We start from the raw sequence: 19,512 nt of genomic DNA on the forward strand, positions 1-19,512 counted from the left end.
GTTGGTAAAATGGGTAAACTAAGTTGGCATATTTAGTTAATGGAATGCAACAAAGTAATAAAAGAATGAGCTATTTACTCAGTAGGAGAGATAACTCCTCAAAATGTAAAATTGAGCAAAGTCAACCAGGCACTGCACAATTAGATATAATTTGACTTGAAACAGGTAATACTAATCTCTGACTACCCTCGGAAGAGAGAATTAACTGAGAATAGGCCTTCAGGCCTTCCAAAAACTTTGGCAGCTTCTCTATCTTGACCTGGTTAATGTTCACATAGGTATATAAGGATTGTAAAAATAAATTATTTCAAAAGTTTTAGCAAAATTAGAATTGTTCAACTTTTATCTTCTTGTCATCAGAACTACAGAGGATCAGTAGAATCCCTCTTTATGAACATGTAAGCCTGTGACATTATGGTCATGACCAAACCACAGATTTTCTTTTTAAAATCTCAAGTCAGTCTCACTTTCTTCCATTGTTTCCCATTGTCTGAGGATAATCTGCTTGTTCCACATGCCCCTGAATGAACATGAATGAACAGATCAAGGCTGTGTACCTTTCATTCTAATGTGCTCCGATTACATCTACCTCATCCCCTGCTGCCAAAGAACCTAGAGTTCTTCAAAATCAGGCAGAAAAAATGTAGATCATGATGGCAAAGGCAGTCAAAAAGAGTTTGGAAGAACTTAGTAGAAGGGTGTAATGTTAAATTAGCAGCAACATTTTAAAATGTGTGTATAACATGAAGATAATTATGTAAATATTGTATGTAAGGAGAAAAATACTGCAGATATCAATAAGTATCTTTACATTAGTTATCTTTGGAATATGACATCACAATGAGTTTTCTTTTCCAATTTCAGGAGAAAATTAGATTAAGTTTATTTTGTATGTATGATTTGCCTACAAGTATGTATTACTCCATAAGTGTGTCTGGTGCCAGAGAAGGTTATCAGATCCCTTGTAACAGGAACTACAGATGGTTGAGAGTCAACATTTGGCTGCTGGGAATTGAACTTGGGTCCTCTGCAAGAGCAACAGATGCTCTAATCCACTGAGCCATCTCTCCTGCCCCAATCTTAGGAATTTTATGAAATAGCTATTTTAATAAATTTTTAGACATTGAAACTGGGATAAGCTTATTGCATAAAGTGTTTGCTGAATAAACACGAGGACCTGGATTAGGAGGACCAGAAAATCTTAGTGCAGCAGTCTCTATCCCTAACACTAGGTAGGGAGAGACAGAGAGATCACAAGACCTTGCCAGCCAACCAGCCTAGCAAAACAGCCATCTCCAGGTTCAGTGAGAGACCTCACCTCAAAAATAAAATTGAAAGCAATGAAAGAAGACATTTGACAACAATGTGTGCCCGCTATATGTGTGCATATGACATGCATCCCCCCAACTCCAACATACACACACACTCACACATAAGCACAAATAAAAATAAAGGTAATAATTTAGGAAAACATTCATTCTTTCTGTCAAAAGCTATTTGAGATCCTTACAAAGCATCATCTATGATTCTATTGTCATGATTATAATGTCAATTCTTAAAGATTATTGACTTATTCTTGTCTGCAGCTCTTCTCAAGCTATGAATTTTCTCTATACATCTAAATCTGAGGTTACATGCTTCTCAGCATGGCTCATTCCCTGATTCTCTGTCATAAACACAGACTCTGCTCTTTACATAAATATTGAATCTGTCACCGTGTGCCTGCGAGGCTTGATGGCATATCCCTGGTTGCTCTTCAGGCTCCACCAATATTTTGTTCCAACCACAGGGTCACCCACTCCACTTGATTACTCCTGTCCTCCCCAAACCACACCTCTAGCTATCACCTTACACTTGGCTTCCATTTACCCTGGTCAGGCCAAATTGACAGGTTTTCATGGCAGCAAGACAAAAAAGCGATCCAGGTGAGACCAAGATAAGCGTTATCAGTGGGCTTTTGGAATAAATGGGATGGTGAATTCAAAAGCCAGCTTTCAGAAGCAGAAAGACAAATGGTCAACAAATACTTGAAAAGGTGTTCAGTATCGTTAGCCATCACTGAACAAAAATTAAAACATACTTTGCAATTCCATCTTACCCCAGTCAGAACGGGGTTATCATCCAGGAAACAAAGAACAACAGATGGATATGGGGAAGAAGAAACTTTTACTCATTGCTGAAGGAAATGTGATCTTGCACAGACAGTATGGAAATTGGCATGAAGATTCCATAGAAAAACGAAAATAGAACTACCATATGGCCCAGGTATATCACTCTAGGTATATGCCCAAAAGATCCTGTCAGTGAAATACACGGATGTATGCTTATTTCTACACTACTCACAACAGTCAACATATCCACCAGCCTAGATGTCTACTGAAAAATAAATGGCTAAACCTAATGCAGTACAAACACACAATGGAATTTTATTCAGCTATAAAGAAGAATGAAATTATAACATTTGCAATAAAATGGATTAACCTGGAAATCATTATGCTAAGTGAAGTAAGCCAGACTCAGACAAATATTTCACTTCATGTTTTCTTGCAGATGTAGAATCTAGGTTGAAATTTTATATAATATATTGCATATAAATTTAGTTATTATATATATGTACAGGAAGGAAAAAGCAGCTAAGAGAGAAGAGAGAAAAATCTAAAGGGAAGGGAAACACAAAAGCAAGTAATTATGTGTGTGTATGTATATGTATGTGCATATATGTATGCAACGTGTTTAAATTGCATATGTGTATATGTGCATGTCTGTATGTACATGTATATATGCATATGTGCAGGTGTGTATATGTATATGTGTGTATGTGTATATGTGTGTATGTATATATGTGTGTGTGCATGTGTGTATATGTGCATGTTTGTATGTATCTCTGTGTGTGTGTGTGTGTGTGTGTGAGAGAGAGAGAGAGAGAGAGAGAGAGAGAGAGAGATATGAAAGCAAAATGGGCTAGAGAGGGAGAGATTTTGGAAAGAAAATAAGAAAAATATATAATATGTATGGCTAAAATGTCACAACAAAACCATCTATTTGCATGCTTACCAAAATATTACTTAGAAAAATATAAAGAGTAAGTTAGTATTAACTGATTCAAATGACAAGTCAACAAACCCTTCTAAGTAGGGATTAACTACTTACTAGTCATTTGTGGGACAGTGCTGGAGTGAATTTTTTCCTATTTTCACATATCAAGACATAAATTAAGAAAGGGAGAGTGTGGATGGGTGGAGAAAGGAGGAAACAGCACCAAAAACCTTAAGTCTCTCCCAGGTTTTGTGCCCACAGCATTCAAATTTAATTACAAAAGGAATGGTATTAGCATGCAGACTGTATTATATATATGAAGACCATTCAAACTTGTAGGAATTTTTAAATGTCTGGATTGTAGTTCTTGAATTTTTATTTTTATTGCATTTATTTATTTATTTACTCTGTGTGTGGGTGGGTGTGTAAGCGTACATGTGCATGTGCACACGATCATTCACTAGCCATGGTACATGTGTGGATTTTAGAGGACAACTTGCAGGAGTCAATTATCTCCTTCTACCATTTGGGTCCTGGTGATAGAACTTGGGTCATTGGGCTTGGCAACAAGCACCTTTGTTAAATCCTTACCCATTAAGGACTTGATCCATCGCACAGGCCCAAGTCCTTAACTTTTAGTAATTCCCCTTTATTACTTTAAATCTTGGCTCTTTTCATATTGAATTTATTTGTGTATTTAATTTCTTTTTTTAAACTAAACCAAACAGATCCATCCTCCCAGGCAATTTTTATTTATCTTTTGTTTACGCAACAGGCCAGACCTCAAGTACATTTTTGCAAACAAGAAATGCTGTATTTATCAATTGGACTACTTCCAGTAAACTGAGAAAACAGAATTTACTTGATTCCTTAGCAAATGCTGAATAATTTCACATTCTCTGTATTTATAGCATAGCAGAAGTTGTGCGGCTTAATTGGCATCCTTCTAGGCTTCAACATAAATATTCTGTTATTTACTGTACAGGCACAGAGTAAATTTTAAACATAAAATGACCATTAGGATAATATAGAGAAAATAATTCCTTCCCTTTATTTTTAAAGTTCATATTTATTTCATGTATGGGGAGATAAATTTATTATAGACAATAATTAGTGTTATTATAGACACTGATTCTAAAATGCTATGCTAGAAACTTTTCCCAATAGTTGAAATGTACCAAGGAATGACATTGCCAACATCCTGGGCTGGCTACTACTTAGATTCAGACATTTTGTTTTACATACCAATGGTCACCTTAATTGTATAAAAATGAAATTATAAGTAGTACTCTTGATGTTCCTCTGACATTACTCGGTTTCTGGAAGTCAGCCTTACATAATTTACAGAAGAAGGCATTTGAGATTTGCTCTGTCTTGAAGCCAGTTGTGTGGTAGTTGAGAAACTGCTGTTGCCAAGACTCCAGTTATGTCCTCAGCAAGGTAGACAGACCAACTTCCTCACAGGGTTTTGTCAAAATGACATGATGTGTAGAAGGGGCAGGTGAACCTGTTTTGTTCCATCCCTGAGCTCCTTCTCTCCCAGTTGGGTGTGTTTACAAAGCACAAAGTTCTGTGGAGAAGCAACAGGCCTGTGCTCTTCTAGTGCATGTGGTTCCCTGCTCTCTCCACTGAGGCAGAGACCAGAACTACCTAAGTAGGAGAGTCCTGCCCTACTGAAAAACAGGATCTCAAACTCTGCTTTAGGAATTCACCTCAGTGAAACCAGAGTGATAAACCATGATTGGTCCTATTTCCAGCAAAAAGAAAAAAAAATAAACAAACAAACAAACAAAAAAACTATAACCTGCGGTGCTTGCCCACCTGTTCAATATCTGTGCTTCTAACAAATATTTACCAGTCAGGGTGCTTTCATGTCTAAGCAATATTTACCTTTCCCCTCAGCAGCCTGCTCTTGTCTCCACTCCAGATTCTCTAAGATTTCTCAGCAACATTGAGGATTGAGGATTCTGTATTACAGAATTGAAATCTTTATGCCTCGACCTAAGAGACTTGCCTTCTTAATTGCCCCAATAACCTGTAGTTTCCTTCCAAATACATTCAAATGGAATAGATTTCCTTATGGAAAAGCACCCAGGGCCAGCTGCTTCTTCCTTTGTGTGTAAAACACTTCACAAAATAGGAGCAGAGATAAGCACTGTATGAATGATGCAGAAATAAGGTAAGCCTCAGTGCAGGAGCAATTTGTAAGATTCAAAGCAACAACAAAACGGGAGAATATTAAACTGCTTCATCACAAAGCTGTAGCTTTGTAAATCCCAGAGTGTCTGTATCCTGAGGGCTAAGGTGAGAAATTAGCCCACAGCTTCTAAAGAGACTCAGTTCAATAAAGCCAGGTGGGTCAACATGTTCTGTCCCTCAGCTGGGGGCCTGACTTCTTCTGGACCAAATAAGACCTCTTCAACTCTGACATTCATTATAACCACAAAGTAATAAACCATACATGTTAATTATTTTCAAGAATTATAAAAAAATACATGGAGGTGACAATATCTAAACATGATATGGCCTGATAAACATTTTGAACAAAATCAACATATAATTATGCAAATATCTGAGATCATACTGCCTTTTCCTTTTATAAAGCATCAGTATTGAGACATTTGTGCAAATGGTAGGTGACAACATGAAATTAATGTCCACTTTTCTATTTATCTGCTGCTCATGGCATGCTTAATGAGAATGGATCTGATATGACAAAATGGCCTTTAAGCATCCATGCTTGAAAATGCAGGGTGCCTGTATCTCTTTATTTATTCTTCACATTCTTTCCCTTCAAATTAGAACCATGCCAGTTTTGTCAAGCTTAATTCTAAGGAAGGTTTTGTGTCTTCAAGTAAAGCTTCATTAAAGCTCAAAGCTTAAAGGCTTAATAGGCCTGCCACTTATTCTTTAAAACAAAAAAAGATCTAAAATTCCTAAAGCTGCTTTCATAAGCACTACATTTCTATGTATTTTTTTGGTAAATTATTAAGAAATCTAGAGGAAAAGGTTTCATGATGTTGATTGTCCAGAAATGTGATCTCTGTGAGTTGAATTGGGTATATTGTCCCTTCATTTGTTCCAAACAATAGAATCTTGATTTCTTTTTCTAAAGGGTGTAAGAAATGCTCCATAACTGCCTTTAGGGATCATAGAATCCAGTTCAAGCCAGAATGGACCTCAGCCTATACCCCAGGGATTCATGATCAAGAGGGTGAAAACCAGCCACAAAGGGAAGACACTGGCCCTTAATATCCACTTTAGAAATCCCAATGCTTGCTTAAATACAGGGCATGGACTGCCAAACTATAAGAAATCCCTCCACCCAGCTTACGTGGCCCTATGGTGATACTTTGTTTGTACTCTAATAAATAAAGCTTGAGTGAAGATCAGAGGGCAGAGCCAACCATTAGCTAACCATTGATGCCAGGCAGTGGTGGCACACACTTTTAATCCCAGCACTTGGGAGGAAGACACAGGAAGATCAGGAATTTAAGGCCACCCTGGGCTACACAAGATTGATCCATTCTAAAAGAGAAATAGAGCCAGGCAGTGAGCCTCATGCCTTTAATCCCAGCTCTAGGGAGGTGGAGACAGGAAGTGGTATGTCTGAGGGGAGAGAGGAATATAAGGCAAGAGGAGACAGGAGCTGAGAGTATTTTCAGGCTCAGGATTTCATAGAGGTAAGAACTAGTGGCTGGCTACTCTGCTTCTCTGATCTTTCAGCTTTCACCCTGATATCTGACTCTGGGTTTTTATTAATAAGACCAATTAGACTTGTGCTAAATGACCCTATGAACAACTTAAAGCTGATGTTGAGCATTAATTATTAAAACATATTTTAAGGACATAGGAAGAAGGAAAATAATGCTGATATTTAGCAAAAGAGAGTTGCTACAGAAAAGAATATGGAGAATGGAAACTGATCCACTGCAAAGACAAGGTCAGCCCAGTGTAGGAATCTTGGGTAGAATCAATGTCAGTTTGCTGAGAAGGAACAAGGTATATGGGAAGAAGTATCTCAATATCCATAATTTCCTGAGCATTATGGATACTATCTATGTAACTTTGTTCATCTCTGAGAGCCTCATTATTCTCATCTGTAAACTAACACATTCAAATACTTTGGACCTTGCTTGGCATATACTGAATACATATTTACTATTATTTCATTTATTCCTAATTTTTATTCTTCATGATGTAAAGGGTTTTTATTACTATGCCTAACTTAAAAGTTACTGTGCTAAAATTGCAAACCTATGATTCGTGAAACCACGATTTAAACCCAGACATCCTTATCAGTCCATCATAAGAATACGTAAGCTATTTCATCTTTTGTCTTACATTGTGATTATCCAGGAAGCATGAACTTATCTCAAAACTTGTTAAAAACACAAGCTTTCAAACTGAGTGTGGTAGGTCACTCCTTTAATCTCAGTACTGGGGTATCTGAGGCAGGCAGATCACTATGAGTTACAGGCTAGCCTGGTCTACGTAGTGAGTTCCATGGCAGTCAGTGCTACATAGAGAAACCTTGTTTAAAGCAACTAAAATAAATTGAAAAGACGAATAAATAAGCAGTAAACTTTCTTCCAGGCATGATGACACATTCCTATAATCCTGTCACTCCCTCCCTCCTTCCCTTCCTCACTCACTCACTCACTCACTCATGATGCAGAGGCAGAAGGATTTTTGAGTTAGAGATCAGGTTGAAATATATAGTGAGTTCTAGGGCAATGTGGGATATATAGTGAGACGCTGTCAAACAAAAAAAAAGACTACAACAAAAATATGCACATTTCCTTACCCCACCCCCACACCTGTCACTTAAAATTGATAGACATAGGCAACTGTGTGCAGTTATTTCCTTTTTCATGGAGGTTATGTCGACCTTAACAAGAGTCTTAAAGAACACTCTACAGGAATTGTGTAACAGTGGAGCATCTGCTTAGTCAATCAAAATTGGGGAGAATTCCACTCTGGAGACTTTGAATGAAAGATACTTGGTATTCTGAGACAGTTGAATTTCAGACTTTCCTCGGTGATTTTGAACAACAGTCATGGGCTCAGTTCTCACATCAGTAAAATGAGTAATTTTATATTACTGTTTTATCCCTGGCTCTTCCTGTTCAAATACGATGCAAAAAGTATTGAAAACAAGGTGAGTGGCACACATCCTTAATCCCAGCACTTGGGAGGTAGAGCAGGTGTATCTCTGTCAGTTCAAGGCCACCCTGGTCTACATTATAGGTTCTAGTTAGAGCTATGAAGTGATATCCTGTCTCAATAAATAAATAAATATCAAGGTGGCCTGTAAGAGTATTAATAAGAAACTATGTTTTTAGCTTGTAATATTGGATAAGAGGAAAAAATGTTGATGGGTTTAGAAACTTCATACTTGAAGAGTGAATGCAGAGAAGGAATGTAAAGTCTACATAAGACTAAATTAATGCTATAAGATTCCTCTTTGAAGACAGAAAACACCATTAATCAATCATTGTCTTAGTTTACTCTAGTGAGAAGATTTCACTAGACAATAAATTGAACGTGAGGGCAGACATGATGGAATGTCCAGGTGGCTGTGAATTCACAAACCCCAGTTCCTGTTTAAACTGTCTCTTATTTAGGTAAGCCAGTTTGGCCCAAGATTCTGTTAGTTCATCTTCAAAATGTACAGAAAGATTAAGTTACACTTTATCTTAAGATCTTCTAAATTCAAAGTCATTTGGTTTTTATTACTCAATCAGATCATGGGAGTAAAATTGTATCTTCTGACAGTGACAAGAGTGACAGAAACTATGAGATGACAAAAAATTTTATACAGAGGGTGTTAGAGAAATTTCTGCTTAGCTACAGACTACAGGAAAAAGTCTCAAAATGCTATCATATCAAGGCTATTATGATATCCAGTGAAATCTGAATAACAATGTTATACATTTTACCTAGGAATAATAAACCTACCTTTCTAACACATATGTAGATAATACATTTATTTAATCATATGTTAAATGTACATGCAAGCATTCTTGTTTCAGAGAATGGGTGGGAAGAACAAAACTAGACTTGGGGTTCACTTCCTGGTGATGGAGATAAGGAAGAGAAACTTTACAGAGTACCCAAACCAAAACCTTGTTTTATTAGTGAGGGAACTGTAGAAGGCAGGATCACTATATAGCACTCGGATTTAGCAAGGCTCTCTCCTCCTCTTGGCACTGTGTATATAATACCACAAAGACTCTCAAAGGGCCATTAGCTCTGGGCTTCGGTTATAAGTTCTCTTCCAGGAGCCAGGGATTCCTGGAGAAGGCTAAAGCATGGAAGTCATAGTTGTAAATTTCAGAACACCTCTAATGTCCTTAATGGTTAGAAAGTAAATACAAAGCCAAATAGTCACCTGTATCCATCAAAGGTCCCAAACTTCAGCTTTCTATTCATTTAGACATAAAATGGGAACTTTGGCATTTAATTATATCCAATTCAAGTGTCCCTAGGAGGTATAAAGAAGTGTCTATTTGTCCCAGATAGGACACTAATAGTCCCAAGTATTCCATCCAAGACCAGGGTGGTGACCTAATGAGTTTATTGGGGTTGCTTATAGAATTCTGGGTGACTCACCACCAGAAAATTCCTCTTCTCTAAAACAGCAGCTGGGTTTGCTGGTGCACCATTAAAGAAATTCCACTCTCAGTCAACCTTCCTCATCCTATTTATTCTGTTGGTCCCCAAAACAACAGCAACTGGGACAAGATGGAAGAGTGACTGTAAACTCCAATAACATTCTGGTGACCCTCTTCTCTCTTTCCAGGATAGCTTCAATATCTTGTGAGAGACCTGGATATCACTGTATTGGTCTGTTTCATTTGGGTTTGGGTTTTGTGGTTTTCTCTTTCCTTCCTTCTTCTTCCTTCCTTCCTTCCTTCCTTCCTTCCTTCCTTCCTTCCTTCCTTCTTTCTCTTTCTTTCTTTCTTCATTCCTTCCTTCCCCTCTCTCCCTTCCTTCCTTCCTTCCTTCCTTCCTTCCTTCCTTCCTTTCCTTTCTTTCTTTCTTTCTTTTCTTGCTTCCTTGCTTCCTTCCTTCCTTTCTTCCATTTTGGATTTTTGAGGCAGGGTCTCACTCTATAAGCCAGGTTGGCTTCAAACTCATGACAATCCTCCTTCCTGTGCCTCTCAGGTTCTGGGATTACAGAATCTATCATACTTGACTTATTCTGCTTACATCACTGACTAGGGGTCAAGTTCTTCTGTATATCGCCCCAACAGCTCTGCTTCGTGATAGGAGGTGCTCATGCCACATTCAGAAATAGCTCCAGTCCAACATCAGAGAGTTATGGCTATCTTTGAAGAAGCCAGGTCCTGTTTTCAGCCACAATACTTGTATTTAGTGTGTCCTTATAGACTATACTGTCAAATTTCCTCGTAAAGACAGAGGATAATGTCCACTAAGAGGGAATATAGAAAACATAAGGAAACAAAAGACCATGTGACTGAAGCAGTAAGAGAATGAGAAAGGAGGAGAGGGCAATGAGGTGGAGCAGTTGGCACACAGGGTCTTGAGGACAAGGGTAGACCAAAGTGACTTCCTTCTAGAGTGAGAGAAAATTATGAAAAGGTTTTCTGTAAGAGGTATATGTGTGCCTATCTGTCTTACAAAATGATTCTCTCAAAGAAAAAGACATTTCACAAAGCCCCTCATGTGTCTCTGTTTTGTCTGTGAAGCAAGTAACATAAACCATGTCCATCACCATCATCACCATCATAAATGACAATCCATAACACTTGTTGTCATCATCATAAACCATGGTCCATCACCATCATCATCATCATCACTATCATAAACCATGGTCCATCACCATCATCATCATCACTATCATAAACCATGGTCCATCACCATCATCATCATCATATCATACCATCATCATCATCACTATCATAAACCATGGTCCATCACCATCATCATCATCACTATCATAAACCATGGTCCATCACCATCATCATCATCACCATCATGAACTATGGCCCATCACTATCATTGTCATAACCATCATAGTATAGAGCTAAATGAAATCCTACTTCATATCAGCAGAGCCCACTGGTCACACAGTTATTTCCTAATGGTCCTTTGCATGTGGAAACACTACCAACACTAGCACCAGAAGATATGCTTAGAGAGAAACAGTTTAAATTAACTATGGAAGTTACTTGGCTCATTTTCTAGAAGCCATGGCAAATGGCAAAGAAACTGCTTGACAGACAGCCATCATGCCATGCTTCCTATCACTGCCCCTTGAGCTATTTTCGTTCCCTATTAGTCACTTTATTTGACTTACTTTGTGTTATGCTTGCAGAGTAACATCTGTGTTTACATCAGGGAATGTGTAACACAGGCACAGAACAGAAATAACTAAATAAAACTCCAGAAACACAGTCTGATGTGGCATTGAACAGCAAAGAGGGAGCCAAACTGTATGAATGATAGTTACAAAATGGATAACTACACTGAAATCAAAATAAAACCCAACTTTGACAAAAAGGAAACACTCTCTACTAGTATAACTACTAGTCATATATATATTCATACATTCATATATATATGATTGTGCCTAGCATGAACTGAAGTTATCAAAGAAAATTCTATACCTGTGTGAAAGAGTCTACAAGGGCAACATTGACAGCTGGAGTGTTGCAGAACCAAAAAAACCCCAAACTGCCTAGTGTTATGTTTACTCCCTTAGTAACCACTCAATGCCTACCTCTAGCTAGGTCTGACCCAGCATCGCCGTGACTATCAGGCAGAAATTGGGGGATGTACTAACTTAATAAAGCACCAGTTTCCACCAACTTAGAAACTAAGAATGTCATCAGACAATCTGTGGTAGGAAATTCCTAGAGTAGATGTAACCTACCTGTTTGATGTTTCTACCAATGTATTTGAAAAGTAGTGTTCTGACTGATGGTTTCTTGTTCTGCAACTGAAAAACTTGCAGCAATTTTCCCACATCGGAACATGGGATTTGGAATAATCTTACTTTTGTTTTTGTTTTTGAGGCAGAGTCTCACTATATAGCCCTGGCTAGCCTGGAACTCAGAGATCTGCCTGGCTCTGTCACGAGTGTGTGTGCCACGCACCCTGCCTCAGAACAAATTATCTCCTATTCCCTTTGAGGTGAGAGTTGTGCTTTGAGTTTACACCAGTGTGTTCATCTCCAAATGTGTGTGCTTATATAGGAAAACAAGGAGGGCAAATAACAAAGGGAGATGGCCCTGACACAGATCTATTCCCTTTCAACCCTGCCACTCCCGACATTCCTTCCTTATGAAGGTCTAAGATGTGAAATGAGACTCCCACTGAGAACTGTCATTACATTACTACATCATAATATTATTATACTATCATTTCCTAAACTTTTTTCAAACAAGGTCACAATTGCTTTGCCTCTTTATCAATAGTAGATAACTTCAGATCTAATTTTTATTGGGCAGGCACAGAGAGAAATATGCCCCCACACCTGCCACAGAGCACTAAAGAGACCTTTAAACTATTTCATCTTTTTATAATATTAAGCTATGTAACCCTTTCTCAACATGAAGTCATAAAGAAAACATTAGATTGTGTTTACCTTGCAAAACTTTAATGCTTTACATTATACAAATGAGCAGCAAGTAAATGTGCTTTAAAAATAATGAATAGGATAATAAGTGATTCTAAATTCATAGTATAAAATTTTAATTGATTTTAGAATTCTACATTTTAGCAAGACTTTTCATCATTTCCCTTGGGTGTTTTTGTGCCCTTCTACTTTAATTTGCTTTTATTTCATGTGTACAGATGTTTGTCTGCATGTCTGTGTGTGCACCACATGCATGCAGTGCCTGGGGAGACCAGAAGAGGGTGTCAGCTCCCCCAAGACTACAGACGTAGATGTTTGTAAGCCACCATATGTGTTTGTGGAGTCGAATTTAGGTCCTCTAGAAGAGCAGCCAGTGCTCTTAACTGCTGAGCCATTCTCTAGCCCTGTTACACCCTCTTTTAAAAGCCTCAAAAAAATCAATGGTACCAAGAACAATTGTCCTGGGAATGTGTGGGAAGGTTGAATGTTTTTCACTATTTGAGCTTCGTGGGCATGTGACCTGTACCATAGCAACGGGTTGCACTCATTAGGAACCCATTCTTGATTTAATATTGGGCTGTCATCATGAATTTTAGACAATTTTTGAAAGATGGAAGCCTGTATTAACATTTGCAATGAACCTTGAAAAGTGTGTAATGAAAAGTAAACTATCTGCAAAGCAGTGCCAAACAAAAACAATAAAATGCTTAAGAACTATCCCTTGTATTAAAAAGTTTATAGCATAGAAGTAGGAATAAGAATAGTAACAGAATTATAATCAAAGAAAGTGGGCAGTAAATTGCGTGATAGGGGTGAAACTTCAGAGTGAAAGACAACAGCTCCATGACTGAGATCAGCATCAGTGGGAAAGAAAGCTTTTAAACTGGATTCAAATGAAAAAAAAGACTTAACCAATGACAGCTGGGAGGAAAGACAGAGATGAGTGTGCTGTAGGAAAACCTGGAAATAGGCTCCTGGTCACAGGGAATCACTCGGTGTGTGTTATCTCAAGAACCCAGGCCGAGAAAACTAGTCAGCTGTTGGTGGATACGGGCCTAGAACATCCAGCCAATGAGACTATCAATATCCTAACTGCGAGTCACTAAAAGACTGTAGAGATGGAGCCACCAAGTCACAGTCACCATTTCTGAAGATTAAAGCACACGGATGACCACCTTGCCTACTCTCTAGGTTCTCAGCAGCCCTGTGCTATTTAACATACAGTGAGAAATTGTTTTTGCACAGTGGCCAAATGCAAAGTGACATCAAAGTTAGTAGTGCCTGCTTCTCTTTCATTCTACCTGTCATTTCTGCTTGCCCTGAGCTAACTAAGGACAACAGAAATCACTCATTCTAGAGAACCATTAATATTCGGTGTCAAAACAGATTGTAAGACTAAGGCGGCTCTAATTACACACACACACACACACACACACACACACACACACACACACACTCCTAAAACAGTGCCAGTAGAAAAGGAGATCTTCCTGGAATCACCGGAAAGAGCCTTTGATTGCTACTTGGCCCATTCCTTGAGATTACAAATTCATGGAAGCTAAAATCAACATCTTGAGAACTCAAGCTGAGAGATTCCACACAAGTGGCAAGCCCCAGCCTCCACACAAGCATTTCATTGATTACCAATTGAGTTTTCATCAGAGTGTTTGCAGATCAATAGCTTTGCACTTTAAGGCTTAAAATGAATATGCATTCTTTATCTTTCCCTCAGTCTATCAATACACACACACACACACACACACACACACACACACACACACGTGAACACATATATATATACTCCCACATAAATATGGCATCTCAGTAATTTAATTTCCTTTCAAACTATACTGAACTTCAAAAGAAATTTATATTCCACCTCTCCTCATCTAATCACACCAAGGGGAAACGAAAACACCCCGCTGACATTGAACTATTTTAATATATTATTACTTGATATCAAATTAGAATTTTATTGTCCCTTCAGCAGGAATATAACAAAAAGATTTCATGTGGAAATGAAAAATGTATAAAAGATGAAGCAGAAACAAAATTAATTAACAGAAATACCCAAGCAAGGGACATTAAAATTGTATTTTAAGAAACCTCAGTAGATATCTGTGAAGATATATTACTGAAATAAAATGTGAACTTGACTTATTAACTTCACTTTAACCACTTGTTCACACAAAATGAAACTGTGGAAACAAGTTCTAGCCATCAAAAAGGAAACCTCAGTGTGCACTGGCCTTGCTTCCCATAATCTGCATGTTGCTATTGAATAATGCTTTAGTTTTCAAAAGTAAAATGATACAAATTGTGGATGTGTGGATGTGTATGCACAAAATATGTGTGTGTGTGTTTATGTGTGTATTGTGTGTGTGTGTGTGTGTGTGTGTATGTGTGTGTGCACATGCACACCAGCAAGAGAAGGACATCAGGTGTCCTGCTCTATCCCTCTCCCCATCTTGAAACAAGGTCTCTTACTGAACCTGTGGCTTGCCATTTTAGTTAGACTGGCTGACTTAGACAGCAAGCTCCAGCAACAGTCCCATCTCAGCCCCGTCCCCCACCATGCGAGGGTTGCAGACATGCACGCGTCTATACCTAGCAATCTTCTATGTCCTCAAGTTTGTTCATCGAGTATGCTCAACCACTCAGCCATTCCCTAGCCCACAGTACAAAACATTTTAAAATCACTAGAATTGCCAATGTTCCTTTCAAACAAAATTTTATATATATGCTAAAAATAACATATATATGTTAAACTTTAATGGCAGTGAATATCAGTGTTTTTCTAAGAAATGAGAAGTAGGTTTTCTATTTAAATCCTCATCCTATATTGAGTTATCACAATAATTTATGAATTAAAAAAAGGAACTGGAAATGAATGAATTTTGGAAATTAATCTCGGGATTACAGGTTAATAAGCTGCCTTGTGGAATGTCTCTTCTTTAGCTGTGTTGCTTTTTCTATGGAGACCCACAGGGGACAGCTCGTGAGGCTCTGTGGTCTGGTTAGAGGAAGCAGTGTAAACACATTAACTACAAGATTGTGAGAATGCACACCCTTTCCTGCTCAGGTGAATTCTCATTTGTGTCTCTGAGAAAATCCTGCATGTCTGAGGATAATGGGTACAAGGTGGATGTCCTGACCTAACCACACATCCTGAGAACCAGTAGCAGAAATATAACAAGGCTTACCCAAATCTGGCCCTTCCACAAATTGATAGGCAATTAATACTGAGAAAAGGCGCATGCACGCACTTGCACACCCACATCCACTCCCCGCCACCACACACACACAAAGCTGCATTTCAAAGAGGCACCGACGTCTTCCAAATGGAAAGGCAAAACAAGTGTCCTACCTTTTTAAAAACTCCATGTACTCGGTATGCTTGATGAGTCCCGTCCTCATCATTATCGTTTGAAAACATTGTCGATCAATGGCCCAGAGTTTCACATTTACAAGAGCTGGAGGAAGAGAAAACAAAGCAATCAGGGGGAAATTAATTAGAGAATTTCACTTGTGAACAACACCCTGTAAAAGAGATTAGTTATTCATGAGAGGTATGAAAATGATTAACCTTTTAGACACATTTAAAGCTCATAGTGCTAAGCTGTTCTATTTCATCAAAAAGTCAGCTACAGTTGGCAGCAACATGTGGTTCCTGGTTCTCTATCTAATATTATTGTCTGCCAAGAAAGTTCCTATTGCTTTTGTGTCTCTGTCCAGCCATTCAAAAGTACACATTAAAGACTGCATGAAGGAAACAGAATAAGGTAAAAAGAAGCTCCCAAGAAACAATTCTCCTTGCTAGCTACCCAGAAGATTATTAATGATCCCCATAATTATATTTTAATTATTAAAAAGTACAAATAAAATAATTAATTTCCATTTTGGGGGATTCAATACAACTGAAATAATAATTATGCAGCAATTTCTACACAACACTTGTTTAACAAATTGTAACTTGTGCACAGTCCATGTAGAAGTTTTATTAGATATATTTGTTGAAATTTAATTTCTCTCTTACATCTTCTATCTTTGACAATGTACAATTAAATGTTGAAGCTGAATACCACAGAATATTAAGTCCATGATTAATAGACAAGATTAAGAACAAAATGGCAGGTGTTATAGATGCAATACAATAATTTATCAAGGTAAACTTATGTATTAAAAAAAGATGAGCATATTGAGTACTGAAGAGCTCAGCAGTTAGGATCAATGACGGCTCATCTAGAGGACCCAGGTTCGAGTCTCAGCACCCACATGGCAGCTCATAACATCTATAATTGCAGTTTCAGGGCATCAGTGTCCTCTGCTGGCCTCCACAGGCAAAAGGCATGCATGTTGTGCACAGATATATATGCATACAACATATTCATGCACATCAAATTTAAAAATGTTAAAAGACAAGCATATTAAAATCTTGGTAAATGAACTTGTAGTAAGTATATGATATGTTTATTATGGTCTCTATCTTTACACATATCTTCACATTTTCATAATAGAAAATGTTGTCAGCATGTGTGTTGATGCAATGTGAGGAAAAATATCTTCTGCATTCTAAGGGACTAAAACTTTCCCTGGACCTCAAAGCCGGAGTTGATAATATACCTTGAGGTCACTTAAGACTGCTGTCCTACTGTGCACTCAGCCTGTTCATTTAGCCCACTTTTAGGAGAACAATGTAACAATCAACCTTACTTGCCTTGAGTTTTCCATATAATCAACTTTTACAATTTAAGTTAATGCATAGCTGTAATCTTAAATTATGTACTCTTGTATACCCCTGACCCAGAATAATGTATGTGTATCATTTGCTGAAAGCAGCAAATACAGAGATTGAACTCAATCCTCTAAAATGAATATCCACCATACATGTTGAATGCAACTAGATTTGGATATTGCTTGACAAACAATGCTGTTTGTAGTACTCATTGTTGTCTGGTCAGTTGAGGTCAGTTGGATCCAGTTGACTTAATCGTTGTAAAAACTCTGTTAGAGATTTCTGTAAGGTGTCCTATTCCTTCCTCATGTGATGGTTTCTGTGCTGGTCAGCAAATACAGAGTGACGCCCTTTGTTAGGGACAGAAACACAAAGACAGAAGACACAGACAGAACACAGACACACCCAGACAAAACCGACAAACACAGACAGACAACCTTCAGGCAGGCACTGATTCAGACTCCTACAACAGACATAGGGAGGACGGAACACACAGAAAATGTGAAGTAGATAGTTCAAATCTGAATTTGCTCTTAGTTAAATGATTTCAAGAGGAAGTACTGTTTGTCTTTCCTTAGTGAAACAATGGTGCATTATTGGAGTTAATCACTAATGTGCTTAATCCATGCAAGCATGAGAGCTTTAAAAGACAGGATCATATACCATACTCAAAAACAAAGGAGATGCCCCAAAGCCAAGCGGTGGTAGTGCATGCTTTTAATCCCAGCACTCAGGAGGTAGAGGCAGGCAGATCTCTGCGAGTTCAAGGCCAGCCTTGTCTACAGAGTGAGTTCCAGGACAGTCAAAGCTACACAGAGAAACCCTGTCTCAAAGAATCAAGAGAAAAATAATAATAAAGGAAAATATAAGAGACGCAACAGCAGATGGTACTGAGTGAAACTACTGGGAGGGGCCACAAGACAGTACAAGTGAACATAGTTAAACTGAGAGAGCCAGGTTAGGAGGGGAGGAAACGTCACCAGCATAGTTAAAATATACATGTGCCTTGAGAAGATGGGGCAGAAGCAACATGAAGAGAACAAGAGAGAACGAAGATAAATGGAATGTTAGACTCTAAGGCAAACTTAATTCTGGAATTTTACCTAACGTTCTTTGCAAATCTCTTTGAGGCTAAGAAATGTGAATGTGGTTGAAAAACATTCAGTAAAGTAGAAAAAGAAGAAAGCAGAAAGAAGTTATGTATGCAAGGCTCCATTCCAAATATCTTCTGAAAATGAAACTTCTTCACACAGTCATCACAGGTATTCTCCAGTCACAGTCTAGCTCTCCTGATGTCAGGCTTGTTTCCAGAACACCTGTTTACCTAACACAAACCATAAGACTATATGATATAAGAACAAAAAGGTGGAACACCAGAACAAATGACTCAAGAACAGACCCACAAGGGAGACCTTGGGAAATGATGACGCTTGAATGGGGGGATGGATGAAGTGGACACAGTGAGGAAAGACCTGGAACCAAAATCCAGCTAGACATGAGCTATGGAGACCAGCACCATAAAGCAGCACCAAACGGCTGAGATTTGTGGCATAATTTCAGAGTGAGCTGATACAGGACTCTGAAACACAGACTTATGGAGTAAGAATTCATTTGATGAATAACAGAAATCTGTTAGAGATCTCTAAGACACAAATGAAAGAAAGCAAAACACCAAAATTTAAAAGAATGTGCCCTGAGTACACCAATGTGTTTTAGAATGTTTGTGTGTAATAAAATAAAAGAATTCCAAACTCATCCTCATTTTTAGCAGTAGGTATGGCACATATATGTATACCCACCACCAAAGGAAAAATTAGATTGCACCAATCAATGATTCTAATTTTTTACATTTAACATTTCTATTTTGATTGTGTTTATGTGTATAGGTTGTGCATGTCAGGGCATGTGTGCAGAAGTCAAAGGACAACTTGCAAGAGTTGGTTCTTTCTTTCTACCATGTGGGTCCCAGAGGAACCGCTTGGCTCCTCAGGCTTGGTGTCAGACACCCCTACTCACTGAGCCATCTTGCTGGCCCCAACGTCACTATTTTTTTAAATATGATTAACTGACACACATACAGTTTTCCAATACACATTAGTTGATGACTAGAAATGGAAAGGCTGAGTGAAGTTCA

General features: G+C 38.1%; 1 protein-coding gene across 1 annotated transcript in view; it reads right to left on the minus strand.

Annotated features, from left to right (window-relative positions):
• The window catches only part of Prkg1 (protein kinase cGMP-dependent 1), a 1,109,494-nt gene that overhangs the window by 403,326 nt on the left and 686,656 nt on the right, over window positions 1-19,512 (minus strand). The window contains 1 exon segment of the mRNA XM_028895018.2: window positions 16,011-16,116. Within this exon segment, the coding sequence (XP_028750851.1) occupies window positions 16,011-16,116 (106 nt within the window).

The sequence above is a fragment of the Peromyscus leucopus genome, chromosome 1 (genome assembly GCF_004664715.2).
Source record: "Peromyscus leucopus breed LL Stock chromosome 1, UCI_PerLeu_2.1, whole genome shotgun sequence".
Lineage (NCBI taxonomy): Eukaryota > Metazoa > Chordata > Mammalia > Rodentia > Cricetidae > Peromyscus > Peromyscus leucopus.